This window comes from Podarcis raffonei, chromosome 2 (assembly GCF_027172205.1).
Source record: "Podarcis raffonei isolate rPodRaf1 chromosome 2, rPodRaf1.pri, whole genome shotgun sequence".
NCBI lineage: Eukaryota > Metazoa > Chordata > Lepidosauria > Squamata > Lacertidae > Podarcis > Podarcis raffonei.
This window is the reverse complement of record NC_070603.1, coordinates 61,993,276-62,018,084: the sequence shown is the minus strand read 5'-3', so window position 1 is coordinate 62,018,084 and position 24,809 is coordinate 61,993,276. Positions and strand designations below refer to the sequence as shown.

General features: G+C 40.2%; 1 protein-coding gene across 2 annotated transcripts; it reads left to right on the top strand.

Annotated features, from left to right (window-relative positions):
• Positions 1–290: 290 nt before the first annotated feature.
• Positions 291–24,809, top strand: GFPT2 (glutamine-fructose-6-phosphate transaminase 2). 2 transcript variants are annotated; one of them, XM_053376950.1, is made up of 19 exons: positions 293–525; positions 8,177–8,284; positions 8,778–8,876; positions 10,107–10,232; positions 10,696–10,754; positions 11,102–11,236; positions 12,022–12,083; positions 12,320–12,399; positions 12,768–12,885; positions 13,298–13,461; positions 14,446–14,541; positions 14,654–14,751; positions 16,312–16,432; positions 18,701–18,858; positions 19,266–19,380; positions 19,994–20,121; positions 20,900–21,067; positions 22,656–22,817; positions 23,988–24,809. In XM_053376950.1, exons 1-19 carry the CDS (start codon positions 519–521, stop codon positions 24,030–24,032), a joined length of 2,049 nt encoding a protein of 682 aa, XP_053232925.1. In that variant the 5' UTR covers positions 293–518; the 3' UTR covers positions 24,033–24,809. The 2 variants fall into 2 exon arrangements, with proteins under 2 accessions (XP_053232926.1, XP_053232925.1); XM_053376951.1 differs by lacking the exon at positions 14,446–14,541 and having other exon boundaries at positions 291–525.

The window sequence follows — 24,809 nt, the reverse complement described above, 5'->3', positions numbered from 1 at the left end:
CCTATGCTACTTTCTCAGCCTCACGTATTTTACGGGGTTGTTGTTGTGAGACGAAGACACCCCGGAAGAGACCTGCGTTGTCTATGAAACCCACTAGCAGCGAGTAAGAGGCACGCCCGCCTCCCTCCATCGCTACCGGGCGCCTTCAACTCACTGCAGAGTCGCCACGCCGGTTGAAGGTGCCCTGAGGCTGCTGCAAGCCAGGAGGGAAGCGCCGAGGCCGCGAAGGGTCCGCGCCTGCGCCTCTCGCCCCGTCTGCGCTCGGGCCCACAGGAGAGGGCGACGGCCAGAAGCGGGGACCCCCCCGTCCCCCGCCCCCCACACGGCGCTGAACTCCCTTCTTGCGCGTTCAGCCAATGAACCCGCCGAGGGGGCTGGTCCAAGGCACGTTATAAAAGGGGCCGGCGGAGGAGCGAGGCGTTGCTGCGCTCGGCGTGCTTTGCTGGTACCCGAAGGGAGACGGCGAGAGGAAAGGAGGGTTTCTTGCGCGAGCGCGGGCGGACGAGCGAGCATCGGCCATGTGCGGTGAGTGAGGGAGCGAGCCCCGGAGGCTGCTTTGTTGCGCTTCTAGATGCGGAGCGCGAGGGAGCCCAGGCATCATGGAAAAGGGCTGCGGGCAGATCCACTCGGAGAGGTGGGGGGGGGACACTTTGCAAAGGGAGACTTGGCATGCCTTGCTGCTGTTCTAACCATACAAAGGGGGCCTTCCATTTTTGCGGGGAGGGGGACCTGTGTAGATTTTGTGGAAGCAGAGCCGTATTATTTTCTAGGGAGTCAGAAAGGGGAATGAACTGAAACCCTGACCTCGCCTCCCCCCAGAAAGAGATGCTTAGCGCTTCCTTTCCCAGTCAAGTCCCCCCCACCCTTCGCCATCCGGATGCTTTTATTGCTGTGCCCTCTGCTTCCTCCGGGTAGCCATTGAGCTGCAAGGCGACCGTAGTAGCATTATGCTCTGCCCTGGCTTCCCTCCTCCGGAGGTTTTGTTTGTTTGCTTATGGAGGAGTTTAACGCTCCATGCTCTTTATGAGAGCAAAGCCGAGCTGTTAAACTTAGCTCTCTCAGCAAAGGGGGACAAGAGGAACTTTCTCTCTCTCTCCCTTTATCTCTCTTTCTCTTCTCTCTCTCCCTCCCCCCCCCCCAATCTTGGTCCTTTAAATGCTCCAGGTACAGTAACTGAAATTACAGAAAGACTTGCAAAATGTATTTTTAATTGACATTAATGTCCTTCCGTGCAAATGTTTCTGAGTAATAGTTTCCCTTGCATTGGTAACAGTTAGCGTCTCCTTCCTACTTGGAAGAAAATCTGAACAAGTCATAAAAAGAGGTTTTCTGGTCGAAGATGCTGACCTGCCCTACATGGTTAAAATGTATTTTGAGGGCTTTCTTTCAATGGGACACTGGCAGACGGCAACATTTGAAATGTTCAGTTCATGCCCCCTTGTAACAAGCAAGTAAAGACGTGGGGAGATCTTGGCGCCACAAAGCAAAGACCAAAGGATTGCCATTTAAAGGCTCATGAAATCACATGGCCAGGAACTTTCCCTTCCTGGATTGCCCTGTGTTCATGGTAAATGGGTCATCTGACTCGGTACAGCTTGGGCACAAGTCACTTTTGTGCATCACTGTTCAACCAGTGCTAGGAAACATGGAATTGCACCTTTCAGACAATAGCCTTCCTTAGTCAAATGTTTTTAAAAAGAATGTTCATTGTATGTGCATCGGTGGTGGCACACGGCCCCTGTTTACAAGAACAGAGCCCTCTGCACATATGGTCTCTTGTATTCATTTACCCTGGGAGGGAGGAGGAGGAGCCTGCTACCATTATGCCCCCCCCCGTCATGCGCATTCATCGAATACACTTTTGAACATCTGAAAATGGCTAAACTGTTGGTGTGATAGCAGCATAAGACTCATAAAAGGGCCTACCATATGCAGAATGGCTATATATGAGCAGATCTCTAAAACTGTGCCTGCAATTCCTTATGATATAATTGCTGTTTCAGAACATCTGAGCAAATGAGAATTGCTTTAGGATAATTACCCTTAAAAGAAACAAAATCCAAGGATGCTGAAGGATATGTTAAGTCAAGTAAAAAGGAATGGAATAAATCGGTATGGAATAAATGCCCGAGCCTATGTCTGAGAATTGGGTTGGACATTATTAATTCCAAAGCTGAAAGGAGATGGCCTGCTTCAGATTTGTACATTCAGAACAGGAAATCACCCACCGTCGCAGTCAAAGCAATGTGTTATCTTTGAAAGGAGGACAAAAAGTGCCTTATTTTATCAGTTTAAGAAGATTCTGTTCCACCTGAATTTCATTAAGCGACTCTTCTGCGCTAAAGAAGATCTTATCAGGAATGACCCATATTACCTGTGGTTAACAATTCAAGATTTTGTAACCAGAAATTGAAATAATACTAAATACTAAAAGCAATGCATCTGTGGTTGTAGAGCAGGAAACAGGGATATTACACTGTTCAACTAAGTTTTAACTAAGGAGTGGTATAGCTGACTCAGTGTGAAGTAACAACAAGTATGTGATTTCAGTGCACTCAGCCTTTCTAACACCCTTCACTGCTGCCATAGCAACCAGGCAATTTTGGTGATGCAAAATGAATATGTAAATAAGAACACTGTTCCAAAAATGTCACTGGAAGTGGGGAGTGAAAGATTCCTGCTTGTAGCTGAAATTCCTTTAAAATACTCTTGGCGAAATAAGCATGGTTATATAAGAAGTTCTAAAAGCATAATTATTTTTCAAAAGAAAAATTCAAAACATATAATACATTAAAATGCCATATATTTTAAAAACTTTTAACAGAGGTTGACAACCTTGTTCAGTCCTGAGAACACAGCTGTAGCTTGCTTGCTTTTGGCGATGTTGCTTCTTCCATTGTATATTATTTATTATTATTATTTATTGAATTCATATGCTGCCCTATACCCACAGGTCTCAGGGCCGTTCACGGGATAAAATCACAATATTAAAAACACAAAATACATAATCAAAATAAAAACAAGAATAACCCAATAACCCCCCTCCCCCCAAAAAATAATAATCAGAGAGGTAAAATATAATTTTAAACAGAGAAAATAAGCACCCATCAGGTATCATCTAGGAGTAGATTAAAATATCAATTTAACTGTCTTTCAAATCAAAACATTTTAGCCATTGGGTCCCCCCGCCCCCATTGTAAACATTCATAGAAGCTCTTTTAGTACAAAGCCAGATTGGACAAGGTGGATTTTTGTGACAATCTCTTGTGGAAGACTTAAACATGAGCTCCATGAAATAAGGGAGAAATGAGAAAAAAGTCTGACTGTGGATCCCTTTTTTAAAGACTTACCTGCAGATTTCCTAAGCCAGCATTTTTACAGGTGGTTCTTTCAAGGCTGACCTTTGCCAACCTTTTGCCATGCTGGCTGGGGCGGATATGGATAGTAGTCCAAAACATGTGGAGGGCACCAGGTTGGTGAAGCCTGATCTTGGAAGATGTTTCTGTGAAGTTTTCAAATGGGGGTTTGAAGGCCCTCCAGCATCTGAAATCCAAGCAGATATGAGAAACCTACGAATGTCCAGGTGTAGGACTCCAACTTTTGCCAGCAGGACCAGCAATTAGGGAACATGGGAGTGGGCTTCAGTATCATCTGGAGGGCTATGGGTTTCGCATCTCTGTTCTGAAGGTACTGCCTCTGAACATGAGGATTCTCTGTAGCAGTAATACTAATGACTGTTGAGAGAATGTGAGTAACGACTTTTTAAAAGCTATTTAACTGGATTAAAGCTTAGGGTTCAGTAACATGCCTGGAAATGGTGCACAGCTGCAACTGAAGTATTGGGGACTAATCAGTTTGTCAAATTAACTCCATGATAATACAAAACTGGATGGGACGCCGGTGGCGCTGTGATCTAAACCACAGAGCCTAGGACTTGCCGATCAGAAGGTCGGCAGTTTGAATCCCTGCGATGGGGTGAGCTCCCATTGCTTGGTCCCTGCTCCGGCCAACCTAGCAGTTCGAAAGCACCCCAGTGCAAGTAGATAAATAGGTACTGCTCTGGCGGGAAGGTAAACGACGTTTCCTGGTTTGCCAGAAGCGGCTTAGTCATGCTGGCCACATGACCCAGAAGCTGTACGCCAGCTCCCTTGGCCAATAAACAAGATGAGCGCCGCAACCCCAGAGTCGGCCATGACTGGACCTAATGATCAGGGGTCCCTTTGCCTTTACTAATACAAAACTGCAGTTCTGAGATTATAGAATGGCAGGAAGACATCAGTACACTTGAAGATGGACTATTTTCTATGAACCACAGAGAGACAAAGTAGCTAGAGTGGGAGCATAATCAAATAGAATTACTGCTGCAGAATACCCTTTCCAGTGTGGAAGATAAATGGTAGGTCTATAATGCTCTAAGGCAGTACATATTTAAAAGCTGAAGGAGTGGAGTGTTGACTCATTCGTCTCAAACTATGAGACACCCCTATCTTGATCCTGGTAAACTTACAAGTTCTGACGTTTCTTGAGGAATTTCCCCACTGGAAAACTCTCAATGACCCTTTCTTTACCCACCAGTTGCATTCCTCAAAGAGGAAGCAAGAATTTCAAAGCCTTGATGAGAGATAAAGGGAACTGTTTTAAACAAAGATGAGCTTGTGCAACTTCTAGCTGACTCTCTGCTTGAAGAAGTGTGCATGCACATGAAAGCTCATACCAATAACGAACTTAGTTGGTCTCTTAAGGTGCTACTGGAAGGAATTTTTATTTTATTTTATTTTATTTTATTTTATTTTGCTGGAACTTCAGTTTATTAAGTGCCAGCACAAAGCATGAAGGCTCTTTCCCTCACCCGCCTTTGTAACTTGAGTCTTTTCCTGTACAGAATTCCTTCTGTGCGATCCTTTAAAAGCAACCTGATTCTTTTCAGTTTTTCTTCAATCAAACCAAATGATTAAGTCAGCTGTAAGTAGGAGTACTTAATGTCATCTGTTATCTCCTGCATGATAAAGACAACAGCATGCCGAAGGCTGTAACATGAAGCTGTGCTTTTGGGAGCTTTGGCTGGGAAGTAGGGTCTAAGAAGAAAATAAGTGGGGATAATGAGGTCAAAAGGGAAATGGTCTAGTTAACAATAACAGGTTTATTGTACAACTCAATAAAACTCAGTAAAACTCAAAACATGGTTCAGTCTGTGGTTGTTTCCTATAGCTCTGTCCACATAAGCTTGTGCCACGTTTTGTTTGTCTCCAAGTTGCTGCAAGACACATCACTGTTTTTGCTATCACCAACGTATACTTGAAAAAATAATCACTCAGTTTCAAGCTCCCCCCCCCTTGCTAATTCTGCCACTCATAAAATGGCATTAGCAATAAATGAAACTTAAAACTGTATTTGCAATTTGTGCTAGAAGCTCAGGCCAAAAACAAACTTACGTTTTGTTTTATTTTAAAAATAATTATGATGGAACAACAACAGATTCTTAAGTTTCAGGAAAGGAAGAGGTCTGGTTTAGATTTTGTAACGTTTGTGACACATTGTAGCAATACTTATTTTTTAAAAAGCAAATACAGTGGTACCTCAGGTTAAGTACTTAATTCGTTCTGGAGGTCCGTACTTAACCTGAAACTGTTCTTAACCTGAAGCACCACTTTAGCTAATGGGGCCTCCTGCTGCTGCCGCGCTGCCGGAGCACAATTTCTGTTCTCATCCTGAAGCAAAGTTCTTAACCCGAGGTATTATTTCTGGGTTAGCAGAGTCTGTAACCTGAAACATCTGTAACTTGAAGCGTATGTAACCCGAGGTACCACAGTACTTATTTTTGCCTCTCTAAAAACTCTATATCAGCTACTGAAGTTCAGGTTCCTGCCTGATCACTACCAAATTCATACTGACTTGCTCCAAAATATAGGCTTTTTCTAAACAGCTCCTAATGCCCTCACAGTGTCCAGCTGAGCAGCACATAAACCCAATTAGAAGAGAGAGGACAATCTGTTTGTGGGAGGAAGTATGTGAGAAGGGGAATGAGTTTAACAAGCAGTAGAGGGTTTGGCTACAGTCTAGCATGGCGTTAAGAGCATGCAAGCCCATTGACATTTAATGGTATTGACTCTGTGCTGGGAATTTTTGGCCTCCTTGTGTGTGAAAGTGAGCAGTTAATAAGTTAATAGAAGGCACAATAGAATGTGTGTGCTTGAAAGGAAAATTTCTTTCCCATGACCCAAAGAATCTGTAATATATTCCTTGGCAGCCCAGGCTCTGCTATCATTTTCAGTGAAGTCTCTAGTGGCTTCTGAGTCTCCTGGTATGCATGAATAGTAGCAGTGCTAGAGTTCAGTATAAACAAGGAACCTTTACCAAACACAGGACACTGGCTGCATTGTGGACAGATCCCTCAAAACAGGCCTTCCCTGAAGTGATAATACACATAAAGACCTGATGCCTCAATGTAGGAAATCTGACAGGTCTTGAAAGATACATGTTGTAAAGCACTGGTTCGGAAAGCAGCAAAAGGGTCATTTCTTTTCTTAAAAATGAGGATATGCAGAAATGTTTAAAACACTTCTCTGGAAAAGTAGCAGAGAATTTGAGCTGAGCACATGGAAAAAATGTTAATAGCCATAAATTTAACAGACTTTCTTGCTGCCTCGGGGCAACTTTTTAATGTTACTATTTGTAAGCAAGAGTTATAATTGATATGTTTTAACAGAAAACCAAACAAAAACACAAGTCTTCAATACATTGGGCTGGGGGTTGTTACGTAAAGGCTTTGTGAAATCCCAGTTATATTCTAAAAAGTTTTCCTTTTCAGGTCTGTTGTAACAATATCTGCTTTGCACATCTTCTTTTGAGAGAACTTTTGCTCCAAAAGTACAAATCCTTCTTGGTGTCAGATAATACATATTTGACATGACATGTATAGCTTCAGATGTGGATACTAAATGATACACAGTTTCTCATTTATACTCATTTGTTTATTTATAATTTCATTTTATGTACAATACCAAAAAGGGGGGGAATTAACCATAACAAAACAGATTACAAACAAGGGAGTATACCCAAGTTTTCAGGTACATAATCAATTATATGCTTGCCCAACTCTTGCCCACATCTGTTGTAACCAATCTGTAAGATATCTCCAAAGGAGTACCAACATTGGAAAGATTGCATACCTGGGATGAAGAATAAAAATGGAAAAGAAAAGTGGGAAAAGATCAGTGAAATTAATACACCTCACATTCTGAAGGGATGTTTGAATAAATTAGGGCTGGGAATTCAGACCAGTTGAAATTATTTTGTCAACTGACTGGTCAGATATTGTCAAATAATTGCCAACTGTTTGTAAAGCATTAATTTTATTTGGCCAAGAAAAAAGGTACAAAGCTGTGGCTTAAGGGAATGCTGTAGGGAAGGGAAATTGGCTTTTAGTTACAGCACCTACCAATCTGAAGTAGCAAAGAGCAGCAAAAAAGGATCCAGCTTTGACCCCCACCTGCCCCCAAAATGCTGCTGGCTATTGGCAGTAGGGTAATGTTGGCGGTTTCTTCTACCTACCCACTGTTTGAGTAGGTGGGCACCTCATCCAAACCCTCTCCAGCATGGCTTATTTAAGGATTGGGATTGTCTGTTAAGCATCAACCTGTTTGATATGATGCTAATTACAAAAACAAGTTAGTTTAACTGTTAAGCATGAAACTGTTCCCTGGCCATGGTAACAAATGACAATACACTATAATATGCAGTAAGTTTCCATCTCAGTTAGTGTTCTTGACTTCATGAAATATTTGACCATGATCAAATAGTAGGTTAATTTATTGGTCAGTTGACAGTAATTTGATCAGTCAGTTGACAAGTGTGCCAGTCATAAAGCAACCCGTTAATTGGTGTCGTAACCTGGGAATGTCACTCAAATAAATTAAATCCTTGATACTGACTAAAATTGTGCAACACTTTATGAATTATTGGATTGGGTTGCCCCATTCTAAAGGTTGTTGCTTAACAAACTTCATCTGAGTAACAAGACAAACTCCCAAACCTTTACAGTGATGGGATTAAGCCTTGTAGGATTTGTCGTAAAATGTAGCCCTTCGAGTTTATAAGACTTTATATGTGCTTCTGAGTATGTTGTGTAAACATATTAAAGTACCAGCTTATCATTCTTCTTTTCAATACCCAACAGGAATCTTTGCGTATCTGAACTACAGGGTGCCTCGGACCAGGAAGGAGATATTTGAAACTCTCATAAAAGGGCTACAGAGACTAGAATACAGGGGATATGACTCTGCAGGTATGTGAACAATCCTGTTGTTCAAAATTTCCATAGCAGTGGCCAAGTTGGTCTCATACTGTAAGAAGAACAAAAGAGTCTTGTGGCACTTTAAATGCTAATAAATTTATTATGGCATAAGCTTTTGTGGACTCTGGTTCAGTTCATCAGATGCATAACATGACATCTTAGCTGGCAGGTGCATAAAGGAGAAGATTTTAAGGTGGGAGTTGAATGGCAATGAGATGCAGATATAGCCATCAATGATAATTAGAGCTTGGCAGAACAATCCAAACATCCTTACATTGGGCTGCTTATTTTATTTAGTAGGTAGAGGTATTCCTCCACCCAGTGCCCTCATGAAATTTTGCTGCTTTTAAATCATTAGGGCTAAGGTACGATGAGCAATACAAATGCTTTACCTCAACACCAGTTGCCTAAACATTCATCTGGCTTTGTTAGCAATTGTATGTGTTAACTTAGACTGTACGATAAGTTGTGTTCTGTATTTCAGGTGTTGCAATTGATGGGAATGATAATGAAGATAAGGAAAGGTACATTAAATTGGTCAAGAAAAGAGGAAAAGTGAAGGCTCTTGATGAGGAGCTGCATAGTGAGTAGAAAGGGGGGATTCAACTAACAAGCCCAACTAACAACCAGCGCAAGGGCTCAGGCTGAAGTTCCCCACCTCTAAGCTAGCATATCAATTGCTCTTCTTTGTGGACTGTGGTGGTTTGTGTATCAGGCATGTCCAAAGTCCATTTCGGGGGGCCTAATCTCGCCCACCGGTCGATTTAATCCGGCCCCTGTGGCAGTATAGTGGTATCTAGGGTTACGAACTTAATTCATTCCGGAGGTCTGTTTTTAACCTGAAACCGTTCTTAACCTGAGGTACCACTTTAGCTAATGAGGCCTCCCTGGTTAGCGGAATCTGTAACCTGAAGTGTTTGTAACCTGAGGTGTTACCTGGGGTAAAATCCTAAGAAAAGCTCAGCAACTTCAATCAATCCTAAAAAAAAAGCTCAACAACTTTTCTCGGCCCTCATGCATCAAATCTGGCCCTCTTTGAAAAAAGTTTGGGCACCCATGGTGTATATGATGTCATCAGAACTCTCTCCTATTGAGAAAAATTCATCATTAGCTACAGTGGAGGAATTACTGGACTTAGCTGAGATGGCGAAATTGACATTTTTAATCTGGGGAAAATCACTGCCAGCATTTACTAAAGATTGGAACCTTCTTACAGACTTTATGCATGAAAAAGAAAAAGAACTTAATGATATCAGGGTTTGAGGATTGAAGATAATAATGTTGGTTTATAGAAGGTGGATTTTCTGGGTGTTATCTTGGAGTGGCTATGTTAAATAATTCTCCCTATCTAGCTGACATATTAAGAACTGGAAGTTCTCTTTTTTACTGTTTTTTTTTCTTTCCCTCTTTTTCCTCCCTTCATCTCCCCCCCCCCCCAATTTCTTCTCTCTAGTTCTGTTAGGTATTTTTATTTAGATTAGCTTTTTAGGCTTGGCGAAAAGGTAGCCGATATTAATCTTTGTATTTTTTTGTGCAAATTTCAAGAAAATCCATTCATTTTAAAAAAGAACTCCCTTCTGTTGGTACTGATGAAATAAATGCAGCCAATATAATATGGACAGCCCAGTATCATGTGGTTTATTGAAAGTATAGAAGCAAATACTTCCACACAGTTTAGAATTTACAAATTGTCTCCCTTTTATAATTAAATAGAAAGTTAAGACTCTGTTAGTTACATATTTTTGTGGCTATAATTTGAGTTAAAAGTTGTTGGGATTGATTTGTGTGTGTATGGGTTTGATTTTGTATACAGAACAAGATGGTCTAGACTTAAAGGCAGACTTCGAGACACATTTTGGTATTGCTCACACTCGCTGGGCAACCCATGGAGCACCAAACGCAGTGAACAGTCACCCACAACGATCAGATAAAAGTAACGGTAGGTACCTTCTAAAACAATCTGGAGTTACACCAGATTAGAAATTCCCAGAAACAACTTTTGAAACCAGTAGACTGAAATGAATTGCTTGTGCGTATTAGATAAGGTTGATGATTACATCAGATATTTTTTCTTCTTACACAAAGGAATGTTGTGGTTTTGCAAAGGTGCAGCTCCAAGGATTCATGAAATTAGGGAATCTGAAGCAGCTGAGGCTAGAATGCCAGGATTCCATTCACAAATCAGACTGGAATTCCTACAAAACCCCTTAACACACTGTGTTTTCGTTACCAAAAATCTAGTGACAGCAGCCCGACAGTCACTGAAAGAGGAAAATAATGTAAAGCACTTTGCTGATTTAAAATGCTATTTAGAAAAGGTTCCAGCTTTAAATCTTTGATTGAATTAAGCTGTTACTGAATAAAGCTCAACTCTTTTTTGTGTGTTTTCCTATTTCTTTCAGAATTTGTCGTTATCCATAATGGGATCATTACAAATTACAAAGACCTAAGGAAGTTTTTGGTAAGCTGAAAACAACTGGATGTCCCAAAATGTGTGTGTGCCATTTCAGCTCTGTGGTCTGGTTAGCTTTTGCTCTATGGCCTTGTTCTCACAATGCGCTAAGCCAAACCTTGGCTTAATGAAACCATTTGTACCTAGTTCAGTGGGGCTTATGATCAGGCAAGTGTTTATAGGATTGCAGTCTAAATGAAGTTTCTCTATGTGATTTTTGGTAGGTGATAGAAATGATGGTAATTGTGATTGAAACCGTAGATGACACCTGATTATGCTGTATGTAGTCTTAAAATCCTGATGGTGACACATGGATCTAAACATTTTCTTTTTTAAAAAACACCCCACTATTCCAGGAGACCAAAGGTTACGAGTTTGAATCTGAAACAGATACTGAAACCATTCCAAAGCTGATCAAATATGTGTATGACAACCGGGAGTCTGAAGATATAAGTTTTTCTGTCTTGGTTGAGAGAGTCATTCATCAGCTGGTGAGTGGGAAATTTTCTCTCTTTATTTCCTATAATAAATAATGTTTAAGACAATATGAAACTTAATTTTCATGTATGAAGTTAAAATGTGGAAATAACTACTTAGTTTTGTTCCGTTGGGGAAACTTTAAAGAATTCTTTCAATTCCATGTTTTATTTTGCTTTCGTTTTTAATAAAAATACCATCTTGTTACATACCTGCCCTGTGCCTGCTGGTTAAGTGAGGTGCAAACCCAGAAGAAATAGAGGAAACTGTAATATTTCTGAGCACAATGATTTTCTTTTCCTTCAGAAATATCAAACTGCAATAACCAGAGCACAATCTTGCCATTTACCATATCTTGTCTTCCTCCTCTATAGTTCTCAGATGAAAAGTTATTGCACCAGTTAAAAGATTTCTAAACTTCCTTGTTAGTTTAATAGCCCTGGGACCATAGATCCCAAAGCTGAATGTGTAGAGTAAAGGTACATTTTCTTCCATCATTGTTTGGGACAGTTCATTCCTTCCTCTCTCTTTACTCAATATTTACTCTAACCTGACTAAATTTAATGGGGATTAGCCCCACACGTGTGTTTAGCATTGCTGACTTGTGCATTTTTGACCTCCTCATTTTGTGATAATCTTTTGTTTCTGACAATTCTTGATGCCGATTGACAAAAGATTCATTTTTTCTCAAAGGGTCATTAGAGATAATAAGACAGGATCTTACCCTGTGTGTAACTATCATCCATGCCATCCTCCTCCCCACCTCCAACCTACTAATGTTTAATTTTCCCCCTCGCAGGAAGGAGCTTTTGCACTGGTTTTCAAAAGTATCCACTACCCAGGGGAAGCTATTGCTACCAGGTTAGTAAAAGTATTTAGTGTCCATTACTGTGTAATAGAAGCTGATGATATATGTAAAGCTGTGTGGGTTTTTTATACGTGATAGTTTTAAGAGGGTTTTTTGCATTTGGTGGGGTCCATATTAATAGACAAGCACACAGGAAAGATTTCTAGTAGATATTTTTTGTTTGAAAAATTCAGTTTATCCTTAATAAAAGTTTTATAACTAATTTGCCTGTTGTTTCATTATTTGACAGGAGGGGGAGTCCACTACTTATTGGAGTTCGAAGTGAATCTAAGCTTTCCACCGAACAAATCCCTGTCCTATATAGAACATGTAAGTTATTAAAGCATTATAACCATACAGGTCTTACTTTTGTTACAGAATTGTTGAAGAAGTGAGTTCATTAAACACACACAGAAATGCTCATGTCACTAGAAACTCCACAGGTAGACATTTAGGGCAGTGAAATATTTGCATCAGCACAAGGATTACTGATAGCACCCCTCCTCCTGTGTGCATCCCCAAATCCGTTCTGGAGCATTGAGTGGAAACCCAGGCCATATTTTGGGGGCAGATTGTGAGGAAGTAGGAGGACAAACCTTTGCTACACTTGTTTTAAAATTATGTAATTCTGTATTTCAACTTGATCTAGATAATGACTCAATCTTCACAGTTGTGTGTGTGTGTTTTTTAATTGGCAGGCAACATTGAAAATGTAAAGAATCGATGCAAAACACGAATGAAAAGACTAGATAGTTCTACCTGCCTTCATGCTGTTGGAGATAAAGCGGTTGAATTTTTCTTTGCATCAGATGCAAGGTAACTGAAAAATATGTGTGATCTATGTTAGCAGGATCAGTTTGGTTATTTACCCTACCCTTGTAATTCAATGGAGAAATGTAAATCAGTGGGACAGGCTGCTGCTGGCTGCAGCTTCTAATCCAGGCATGGCTAACCTATAACCCTTCAGACATTGCCTCTTGAATACACTTCCCATCATCTCTGGCATTGGCCATGCTGGCTGGAGCTGACATTTTGAATGTGAGAGCCTTTCTAGAACTTGACTACCAAATGCTCATTTGGTGTTGCAACTTTCCCATCTTTGAGTTGTGACCAAGATGTGGGGAGTACATATTCCAAGCTCCTTTTTACTCTTAGACTTGCACATGCAAATAGAACAAATTTAAATGGAGATTCTGTAACTTAGCTGATTTTGCATTCTTGTTTGTAGTGCTATAATTGAACACACCAACAGAGTAATCTTTCTAGAAGACGATGACATTGCAGCAGTGGCTGAAGGGAAGCTTTCTATTCATCGGCTAGAACGTTGCGCTAGCGATGACCCATCTCGGATCATACAGACTTTGCAGATGGAACTGCAGCAAATCATGAAAGGTAAGGGCGGCTGAACGAGCTTGCTGGTCCAAGGGCATATGAAGAAAACATTTATCCATTAGAAACCAGGTGCCTTTCTGGTCAAACCTTAGCCACAGGAACAGCGCTAGAGATGGGCAGGGAGGAAAAAAGACAGTTTAAAAATAATGACAATAATGATACTTCATTTCTAGAAGCTGGTGTTTCCCCAGAGCTGTAAACTGGTCCTGCTGATATTTGAGGCCTCAAGTGTACTTCTATAAAGAAAATTTAATAAAAACAATTAATATTAGTATGATGTTGTTCGAAACATGTAAAGCATCTAAGCAATGAACAGTAAATAAACATAGGCAGAAAATTCAGTAGCTGGCAGATGCGAGTGTGAACAAGGTGGCTTTTTAATAGGCAGCAAGTTATCAGTTGCACTTGCACCTAGCAGATGTGCCTAAGGAAACACATTCCGCAACCTGGGTGGTTAGAATGACATGACGGAGTTGTGCTACGTCACCAAAGAAGTTAAATTCCTGTTAATACTTTCATTTGTGCTTGCAACATCTCCTTCACAAGGGCTAGAAATCTGGAGACGCAGAGCTCTGCCCCCACCCAGTCTGCTGGCAGGAGCACAGTTTAGGAGGAGAGGGTGGAAGTAGAAAAGCCAGTGGAGTCTTAGCACAGAGCATGGAGGCATTTCCACTGGTGTCTTGTTTGTGGAGGCAGTTGATCCATAGCCCTCTGCCTCACCCTAATGCCCTTCAGCCACCAAATCAGATGAACTTCATCTTTAATTAAGCTTTGTTATTGTTTAGGAGAATTTAATATTTATAACGAAGTGAATTCCCATAACCCCTTCTGCATTCTTTGCCCAATCTTTTGCCAGCAACAGTTTTGACTTTTGTTGAAATTGCTGTTCTGTGCTAGGTTATTCTTGCTGCAAATTCAAGCCTCATTTGAACAGTAATAAGAAAGGCAGTCTGAAACTTAACTAGTCATGTTTTATAAAAACAGGGAACTTCAGTGCTTTCATGCAAAAGGAAATATTTGAACAACCGGAGTCTGTTTTCAATACCATGAGAGGAAGGGTGAACTTTGAGAGCAACACAGGTAACATGGGGGAAATTTTAATTCCACTCAACATTGCCACTACTCTTTTTTTTTTTAGCAACCTACTCTGAACTAAAGATAACTCCTTGTTTCTGTTTCATGGAAACTACAGTTCTTTTAGGTGGCTTGAAGGACCATTTGAAAGAAATCAGAAGATGCAGACGATTAATAATCATTGGTTGCGGAACCAGTTTTCACGCTGCAGTTGCTGTAAGTTCAGTATACTCTTGAACATGTAAGAAAGATAATGGAAATGTATGGCTGCAGGGATTTTGCTTTTCTATTCTTATTTTATTTATAAAAGGTTTATTGATCAGTTTTCACTAAGTGGTGCTCAATAAAAATACATTGGACCTGCATAAATATACCATAATAAACCCAGTTGTGTTTGGTGAGGTTGGGTGCAGAGCTCACCTGACCTCGTGTTCTCTGTGTTGCTGCTGCATACCAGGGCAGAAGCTGTGAAAGACACTTAGGGGTGGCCTTGCTGTACCCTGTGTTTCCTGCTTGGTTAGAGATAGAATACAGCCTCCAGACAACAAGACTTGCTGGTAGAGGATGGCTGGGTAAAGAGCCTGTGGGCAGACAACATAGACCGCTTCCCCTCCCTGCTAAGTGACTTGATAAGGCATATCAGAAACAGCTGGGATGAGGGACAGCCTTGAGGCCTCAGAACTCCTTATTACTCAGGAAGAAGACATAGCAGATAGAGTAGTGGGTGGAGTCCTAGCTAAGACAAGCAGGGAGAAAATGCTTGGCGGTGGGCAGTGTGAGAGAGGTGCAGGACTGTGGACTAGGCTTAACTGATGTCCTGGCTGAGAAGCTGACTGAAAAGAGGCTGAAGGGACCTGGGGAGCGTCAAACAGTGCCTGAAGTGCACTGACATGGACCTCATAGATTAGACAGGGATGGGCTTTGATAATATGGCATCCTGAGCGAGGACAAAATTTGGCCTCTCTCCCATCCCCCCAAATTATTTCTTATTTTCACAATAATTCCTTTCAGTACAGTTGCTTTTTTAATGGATCTTCTCGGTAGGTACCTGGATAAATATAGTTGTTGTTGTTGTTGTTGTTGTTGTTGTTATTTTGCGCTCCCTCGGCTCTTGGGAAACTGCCCACACAACCTTAAATCCAGCACTGGAGTAGACCCTCCTGCCTCAGCCCACAGGGAGGAAGGGTGGTTCTGGGAAGGAAGAGCAAGAAGTAATTCTCTCCCCCCGCTCCATTCTGCTGCTGTACCCCACTGCCTGCCTGCTACTTCAAAAAAAAAAAAAAATAGACAGGTTAACATGGCAGAAAAAGAGAAGAGTGTTCAGTAGATGCCTTGGTAAGAAAGAATGCTTTTAATTGCTGACAGAAGCATGCCACCAAAGATGCTCACCATATCTTTAAATAAATAAATATAAATAAATAAATGCATAAATAAAATAAAATAACCACCCATAATCTAACATGCCCTACAAAAATAAGAAGAGTTTTGCTGGATTGGATCAAAAGCTCATCTAATCCAGCATCCTTTTCTTACAGTGGTCAGCATTTACCACAAGTGGGATGTAAACGCAACACCACTCTCCTCACTTGTGATCTCGGCAAATATAGTTTATTTCTGCACAAGAAATGCATTGTGCATATGCTGTATAACTTTACAGAATAGCTATTCATTTTAGAAATACTAGAAATTGATCTAAAGCTACTTTAAGGATAATTTTAAGTGTGCTTTATTTTGTTAAGACTGAAGTTTGCTCTACTATCTTTATGTTGGTTACAGACCCGTCAAGTTTTGGAGGAACTAACTGAGTTACCTGTGATGGTGGAACTTGCCAGTGATTTTCTAGATCGGAATACCCCTGTCTTTAGAGACGATGTGTGCTTTTTCATCAGTCAGTCCGGTGAGCTTTAATCTATGCTGTATGTTAATCTTGGCAAAGCTTTTTATTTGGTTTTCAGATCTATCATGAGCTGGTGACAGCTTCAGAGCCAGTCTGGAATAGTTTTTTACACTCTCAAGTGAGATCAGGCATACCTGATTTCATCCTGAGTCTATGTCCCAGTCCCTTTCTCCATACCTAGGTGATAGATTCCTGGCTACATTTTTGAATCCTTTTTACCAGCTGAGCTTTGTATGTCAACTGCTACAAGCATATCACAGTAGAAATATAAAATAACATTCTATGACTACTCTAATTCGCTTTATGTGTTAAAAGGGAAATAGCATTCCTATGCCAAGGCTGTAAGATTTCTCTGTTGATCATGTACTGCAAAGGAAAAAGCAGGCTTTTCAGAGTTTGTAGAGGATGTAATAAGCAGAGTGTATCTGGTGAGGCAATTAGATAACGGTGTAGATAAGTTAGGTCAGAACCCTCCTTTATTAACTAAAGAACCACTTGGCAGCAGAGTGACACTATACCTCAAGTTATCTCTTAACAGTGAGACGCAAAAGAACTGGTGCCAAATAGAGAGAGAAATCTTAAATGCTTCTTTTGTGGTATAGCAGGAGAGCACAGAGCAGAGGTGGGGAATGTGTAGCCCTCCCATTGTTGCTGGGCTTCATTACTACTACTACTACTACTACTACTACTACTACAACTACTAACTAATTTATTTGTACCCTGCCCATCTGATTGGGTTGCCCCATTGGCCATACCAGCTGGGGCTGGCGAGAATAGTAATCCCACAACATCTGGAGGGTCACAGGTTTCCCACCAGAGAGGAATGCTGCTTCTGAGGAAGAAAAACACTATCAAAATGTATTAGGCTTTCTCAGTCCAGTGAGTTTTCCATTTGGCACTAACTTCAGGTTTGCCTCTTTTTGTCCCTGTGCTATTTTTGCTGTGGTGTTTTTCTTTTTGTTGCTGCTAACAATGGACAATGGGGCTTACACAATGATAATATTCCAGGAAATAGAAGATACAGTATAAGCAAACATTAGTCACTCCCAATTACTCCATTCTTTTTATTTAAGTTTTAAGTATCTCATCAACCTAATTAGAACAAAGTTGTCCTAAAGGATGCACATTTTCTGTCAGGCAACACTCAGGTTGAGGTCAAAGGGAGAACATGTAAATTGGTACGAGTGTTTTCAGGATAGAGGAACAAAGACTTCAAGGCTCTTCTGTCAAGATGGGCACAACATAAGTATGAAATAGCTAAATTAGACCTAATAATGAAGCTTCGTTTTAATATAGTAAATCTGGGCATGAATAAGGATAATGGTTTTCGGTTCGCTACAGGTGCCAGTTAGCAATTGCTTGAATCACCAATTACTGTTGCTGTGAATAATAACGGTGATAATTTAAGATTGAATTGAATTTTCACAGTCTGTGTGTCTTCATTTCCTTGCTGTTTGGCTCCTCTTTTTACAATTTCCTGCCATTTATCTTCCTGCCAATTTAAGATAATTATGCATCTGATGAAGTGGACTCTGGTCCACAAGGGCTTATGCGAAATGAAAATGTGTTCATTTTCTTTAAGGTACTACAAGTCTCTTCGTTGCAATTTAAGCATGTGATCTGCAAAATTTTGTAGATGAAACCTAAAGGTACCATGAACCAGTCTGAAAGGGTCAAGGAGGACTAAAGTACATTCTCATTCTATCGTCTGATCTGGTGCATTTGATTTGGACAATTAATCCAAATGGCTATTGATACATTTTTTTTAAACCCTCTTTTCCTCCAAGTAGCTCAGCTTGGTATACACTGTTCTACGCCCAGCCCAGATTTATCCTCAAAAGATGATGTAGTATGACACTCCAGCTTACTACACTGCACTATTTTTCCTATGGCTCCAGACCTTAGATTCCTGGTGTAGGAGGGGTTTTCCTCTGGCTTTCAACAGTGCACCAGCAGCTGGGTGGATGGGCAGGAGAAGTTCTTAAAAAGCAATCTGGAGGAGAGCCTGAGGATCATACTGCTCAGCTTGTATTTAAAACATTGCTTCATATTCTGAACCAAGAAACTACAAATTGTGTCAATATCACCAACTCAGAAGGGGTGAAACAGTATGGAAATGCCAGTCCACCAGGTTCTTCTATGAATGGGTTATACATTTCTAGCTATACAACCTTTTCAAGTCAATCTCTTCTGACTTTATATGATAGGTTAATAATTCTGCTGCAATTCTGAATGAAGCATAAATGTCAATCTGTTCTTTTATTGAAGGGGAAACTGCTGATACGTTGATGGCTTTGCGGTACTGTAAGGATCGCCGAGCTTTGACAGTTGGAATTACAAATACTGTTGGAAGCTCAATATCCAGGGACACAGACTGTGGTGTGCATATCAATGCTGGGCCTGAGATTGGGGTGGCAAGCACAAAGGTAACTGATATGCACTGTCATTGCTGGGGGTTTTTCTTTGACCAGATCATAGGCCTAGACATTTCTGCATAGATTGCTGGAATAATAGCCTTGCATGGTGCTAGAGCACCATGTTTTATGACACTGTAGGATGCTGCCATGTCAGACCACTAATGGGTTTATCCTTCTCAGTATTGTCAGCACTGATTGGAAGTGGTTCTCCGGGGTTTCAGGAAGAGTATTTTGCAGCTCTACTTAGAGATGTCAGGAATTGAACCTGGCATCTTCTCAGTGTAAAACATGTGATCTGCCGCTGACCTGTAGCCCTTCCCACTCCATCGTAATGTAAGAAATTATTTTGCTGAGGCAGGTAGTTTAGGTAGCAAACATGAAGCAAGCCAAATTAATGTCTTTTTAAAAATCTTCAGGCATATACCAGCCAGTTCATCTCTCTTGTAATGTTTGGTCTGATGATGTCAGAAGACAGAATTTCCTTGCAAAACAGAAGACAAGAAATCATAAGCGGTCTGAAGTCATTACCTGGTATGCATGTTTTTACCGTTCAAATGATATATAGATATATAGATATATGGGAATGCTAAAATTCAAGAATATGTGGGCCATTTCAAACGGGATATGTAGAACGTTTTTCAAATTATTATGTGAGTAAGGAATATCCATAGCTTTTATTTTTTAAAAATTAAGTTAACCATTTTTAATCCAACATTATATTTTGAGGTGCTCATATTTTACTGTCATAGCTCCAGTTTGTACTGTATTGAGTTCAGAACCTTCAGGGAAAAAATAACAATTGAGAAAACAGTTTAGAGATAAAATGGAATAGCCTCTTGTTTAATGTCTCAAATCATTCCCCAAATTGATTTTTAAATCATCCTCTGTATTCGCAGATGTGTTTAAAAGCTATTGAGTGTTCAGCATAGGGACTGACTGAAAATAATTTTCCATATCTTTATTCAAAATGGCCCTGTGTATCTTTTTTTTTTAAAGGAGCAAAACACTGTGCTTTGCTAGTAAATAAAATTAAAGCTGCTCAATCTGAATTCATGCAATCCTGGCCACATCTTCTGCTTTACTACTTTTGAAATGGTTGGCTCTGTAATACCGTAAATAATTATTGGTTTTAACCTGTTGGCAGAGATGATCAAGGAAGTACTGTCCTTGGATGAGAAGATACATGATCTGGCACTTGAACTATATAAACAGCGATCACTTTTGGTTATGGGTCGTGGCTACAACTATGCCACTTGCTTGGAAGGTGCATTGGTATGAATTCATAATCTCAGTTTTATTTGTGATATTTTTCCTGTTCTTTGTTTGGCATAATTGGATGTTGTTTGTTTTTATTGTTTTACCTGGAATACTTGCCTGTATTTTACCCCAACCCGAGATCAGCAGATGGGCAATTTAGGAATATGTTAAATAAGTACATAATTAAATATGGTTACATCTGTAAGTGAAACATTTTTGCATACATTAGGTTTTTGCATATATAAAGCCTTCCATGGACAGAAAGAGTCCTTCCTCCCATGGAAGGCAAAGTCTGGATCCAACCGATTAAAATGTCTTCTTTTCAGGGGGTGGGGGATTGCGTATCTGATGGGTTTTGTTTCAAAAAACTCTTAAGAGCTGTGTTACTGAACAAAGAGGTGTAGATGTTTCACTTTTTTCTCATTTTGAGTTCAGTACATCAGCTATTGCTGCCTTGCAGCTTCCGTTAATTAAATCAAGACGTGTGCAGGAAACCTCAAACAACATACTTTGAACTGAATAAAGGTGGCGTTTATGATCTTAGATTTAAGGCATCTCTGATCTTCCTGTTTTGCATATGGGCATGGGAACCATACGTGCACATAGGTCAGGATCCAAAGAACCACATAACTTGTGAAATGTTGCCTGTGGGACTTTGGGCACAATGAAAGTGTCTTTTGGATTCCAACATCTGTCAGTTTTACCTACTTGCGCTTAATTATTTTTGAACGTAATAAATGCTTTTTTATTATCCCAGTGCTTTGGTTGTGATCTTGTTCCATTTGCTTTGCAGAAAATCAAGGAGATTACATATATGCACTCTGAAGGCATTCTGGCTGGGGAATTGAAGCATGGGCCCTTGGCTCTTATAGATAAGCAGATGCCAGTTATCATGATCATTATGAAGGATCCCTGTTTCACAAAGTGCCAGAATGCTCTACAGCAGGTCACTGCTCGCCAGGTAAATTGCCTAGTAAGCACGTCACTTTTAGGACTAGATCGCCTGTGCATTTCCTGCAAGATGATCATTATGAAGGGTAGTCATAGGCAAGAGAAACTAGAACTGTGAGGTCAGAAAGGGCAACAAAATGGCCATAGGGAATGGAGGCTTCCCATTCACAATAAACTCAATCTGTCATGGATGCTTTAGCTGAGATTCCTGCATTGCGGGGGATTGGACAGTATGACCCTTGGGGTCCCTTCCAACTCTATGATTCTATATGTATGGTTTGGAGGACATGGAAAGAGATTTCCTTTCCCCCCTTATCTCAGTAACTCTAGGACTTGGAATAATTTAATGAAATAGATTGAGTATAGAGATTAAGGACAGACAAAAGCAACCAGTCTTCACACTATTCACAAATAATGGAATTGCTGTCAAATGATACAGCGATAACCACTACATAAAAAAGGTAAAGGATCCCTGACAGTTAAGTCCAGTCGCAGGCGACTCTGAGGTTGCGGCGCTCATCTCGCTTTACAGGCCGAGGGAGGCAGCGTTTGTCCGTAGACAGCTTTCCGGGTCATGTGGCCAGCATGACTAAGCCGCTTCTGGCGAAACCAGAGCAGCGCATGGAAACGCCGTTTACCTTCCCACCGAAGCGGTACCTATTTACCTACTTGCACTTTGACGTGCTTTCAAACTGCTGGGTTGGCAGGAACTGGGACCGAACAATGGGAGCTCACCCCGTTGCGGGGATTCAAGCTGCCGACCTTCTGATTGGCAAGCCCAAGAGGCTCAGTGGTTTAGACCACAGCGCCACCCACATCCCATAACCACTACATAAGGTATCTTTAATTGGCCATTAGAACTATAGTGAACAAAGCTTTGGATATAAGATGAGGTGGAAACTGTCTCTCAGCAGCTGTTGCTCCTCTGGACATTTTCAGCCTAGGGAAACATGTGCTCAGAAGACACTGCTGCAAGCATATTATGCTAGAACTAGGAAAATACATTTCATGTTCTTAGGTTGTACATAACATTTGGTTTGATTTGATTAACATTTGGTTTGGTTTGCACACATTTCAATTTTCCAAAGGCCTTTTATTTATTTATTTAGTATTTTTCTGGAAAGAAAGGGAGAAAGTAGGGATTTTTTTTAATGGCCCATCCCATGGGTTTGGAAATGTTACATCATCAGTAAACCTATGGAATGTTTTTTTCCAGTAGAGGTTTGGCACTGGTCTTCCATACTAACTTGTCTGCATAAGCTTCAAGGCATAACAATTAAAATACACGGAGTGGGTAATAGTTAGCAGGTGTTCTGCGATGTTAGTTCTTACATGGTTTTTATTGTGTATATATAATTATTGTGAAAGACTTCAGTATTTTTAATGAAATTTGTTTATTTAATTTATAAAAATATTTATATACAGTTGTATTATAAAATATATACCACCGTGGTTTACAGAGATATGCAAAATGGCTTTCAACTTAAAATTTAGCTGACATTAATTGCTGCATGTTGGCAAAATGTCTGAAATGCGCAGCAAAATATAGATGAAATGAAAATGTAACCTTGAATCAACTTTGATTTCTTGCTTTGCAGGGCCGCCCTGTTATATTGTGTTCTAGAGAAGACACAGAGAGCTCAAAATTTGCTTACAAAACTATTGAGCTTCCACAGAACGTTGATTGCCTGCAAGGAGTTTTGAGTGTTATCCCTCTACAGCTGCTTTCATTCCACCTGGCTGTTCTCAGAGGATATGATGTAAGTTACTTCTATATTTAGGCACTCCAATTAAAGCACTTATACAAACACACTTGGACACTTCCCCTGTTTCTTCAGACTTGAAACAAGAATGATTACATAGAATTTAAACAAAGACCTAGTTGTGCTCTCTTAAGATGGAAATTCAGTGCAAATCAAATTTAATTTACTTTTACACTGCAACATAAGCACCAAATACTAAAAGCGTAGAAAACAAGTTTACACAATTACAAAAATAGTTTTGGAGCGCATGCCATTTTTCTTGACATGCACATTCCCATTATCCAAGCTATAAGGAGCGGTTTGCAGCAGATGCCTGTGCGACATGCCAGCCTCCCCTTTGCCTTGCCCCACCCCTCTCAATGAGTGGCAGTGAGCAACTCAGCAGCTGGGAAGCAAGCATTCTGGCTCTGCCCCCTGTGTGAGCTGCTGCTGCTACACAACAGTGATGTCAGTCACTGATAGGATACAAAGGTGCTCCACCTTCAGAGTTTAGGTGGATGCTAAATGAAGAAAGGGTCCTGTCAGTTTTGTTGTTCTGACCATGGGATGCCATACCCAAGGATTGTCTGGTGCCAAAACTCCATTGCCAGTGAATACTTTCATTTTATGCATAATGCTTAATCTGTTTTAATTGCTGTTGCTGGCTTGTTTTTTAACCTTCTATTGGTTCTCTAACATTTGTTTTAAATTTTTTTCCGTGCCTTGGGAGCTTTACAACTGGGGCATATTTGCTTTTAAATCACAGGTTAACAGTGTACACGATCAATTACACTACACAGTTTCAATGTAATCTCTCTCAGTTATCATACATTTTCTCACATTTTGATGATAATTTTGCTAGATTATCTATAGGGACGATCCATAGCCGGAAAGGTCAGAAGGAAAGTAGGGAAAGAAGCAGAGACCCAGGGTTATGGTTCAAATACGGCAGTAGAGAGAATACAGAAGGGAGAAGTGGTCAAGGGAAAGTGGTCATGCAAAGCCAGCTGGGAAGGGATGCAGCTATCTGTGGTTGTATTTCCATATACATTCTCAGAATTTGGGGAGGAATACAGCTAGTATGGTGATTATTTTTAGTCTGTTTTACTGAGTGATGCACATGAATTTCTTAAATGAAAAAGCCTCCTATAAATTGAATTGAGGATAATTTTCTTTTCTTTTCCTCAGGTGGATTTTCCGAGGAATTTGGCAAAATCTGTGACTGTGGAATAAGCATTGCACAGTAGAATATTTGTTACCCATAATCCAAAATTGAATTTCTGTCAGTGAGACATCTTTTGATGATGCTGATTCTACAAAGCAAAGTAAACATAATTCTGTTTACTTCAGTGGGATTTGGGGCTGTGGAAACCACAAACCAGTACAATGGATCTGTTGCTAACTGGAAAGTATTTCGGAATGTTTTGTTATTTTTTAATGTGATCTTTAATGTGCCTTTAAATATTTGTTACTTGCCTTGCACCTAAGTGCTCTTGCCACATCGCTGAAATAATAAAATTGCCAAAGAAAGGAAGAAAAAGCATTGTTTACAAATGGTTAATGAACAGTTTTTCTATTTCTACGACTGTGCAATATATGTATATAACTTTTGAGTTACTGTGAATAAGTCAACACTATACATGCAGCCTGAATCCATACATGTTTACTCAGAAGTAAGTCCCTCTGAAATCAGTAGGATTTATTCCTTGGTATATATGCATAGGAGTGCTGCCTTAGTTCTAAATACAAAGTATTTATATATACACAAATGTATAGCATTTAAGTTATTTTTAGTATGTTGGTTGCCTGTAGTAGTGGGCTGATTTTATTAATTGTGTACAAGTTCTTTTACTGTTTGTGCTTTGTATTTTTAACTGGAATTCTCTTTCCTATTATATTAACCTTTCCTATTTACTGTTATGGGATTGTATCTGTATTTCCACAGATCCTTTCATCTATCTACACTTTACAACTTCTGCACTATTGTGAATTAAAGTTTCTTAAACATCA

What these genes read in the sequence shown, in the direction of transcription:
- GFPT2 (XM_053376950.1), top strand. An exon ending in CCCTGTCCTATATAGAACAT is followed by an intron (nt 12,400 to 12,767) that starts GTAAGTTATTAA and finishes TTTAATTGGCAG; the next exon opens with GCAACATTGAAAATGTAAAG. An exon ending in ACTGCAGCAAATCATGAAAG is followed by an intron (nt 13,462 to 14,445) that starts GTAAGGGCGGCT and finishes TTATAAAAACAG; the next exon opens with GGAACTTCAGTGCTTTCATG.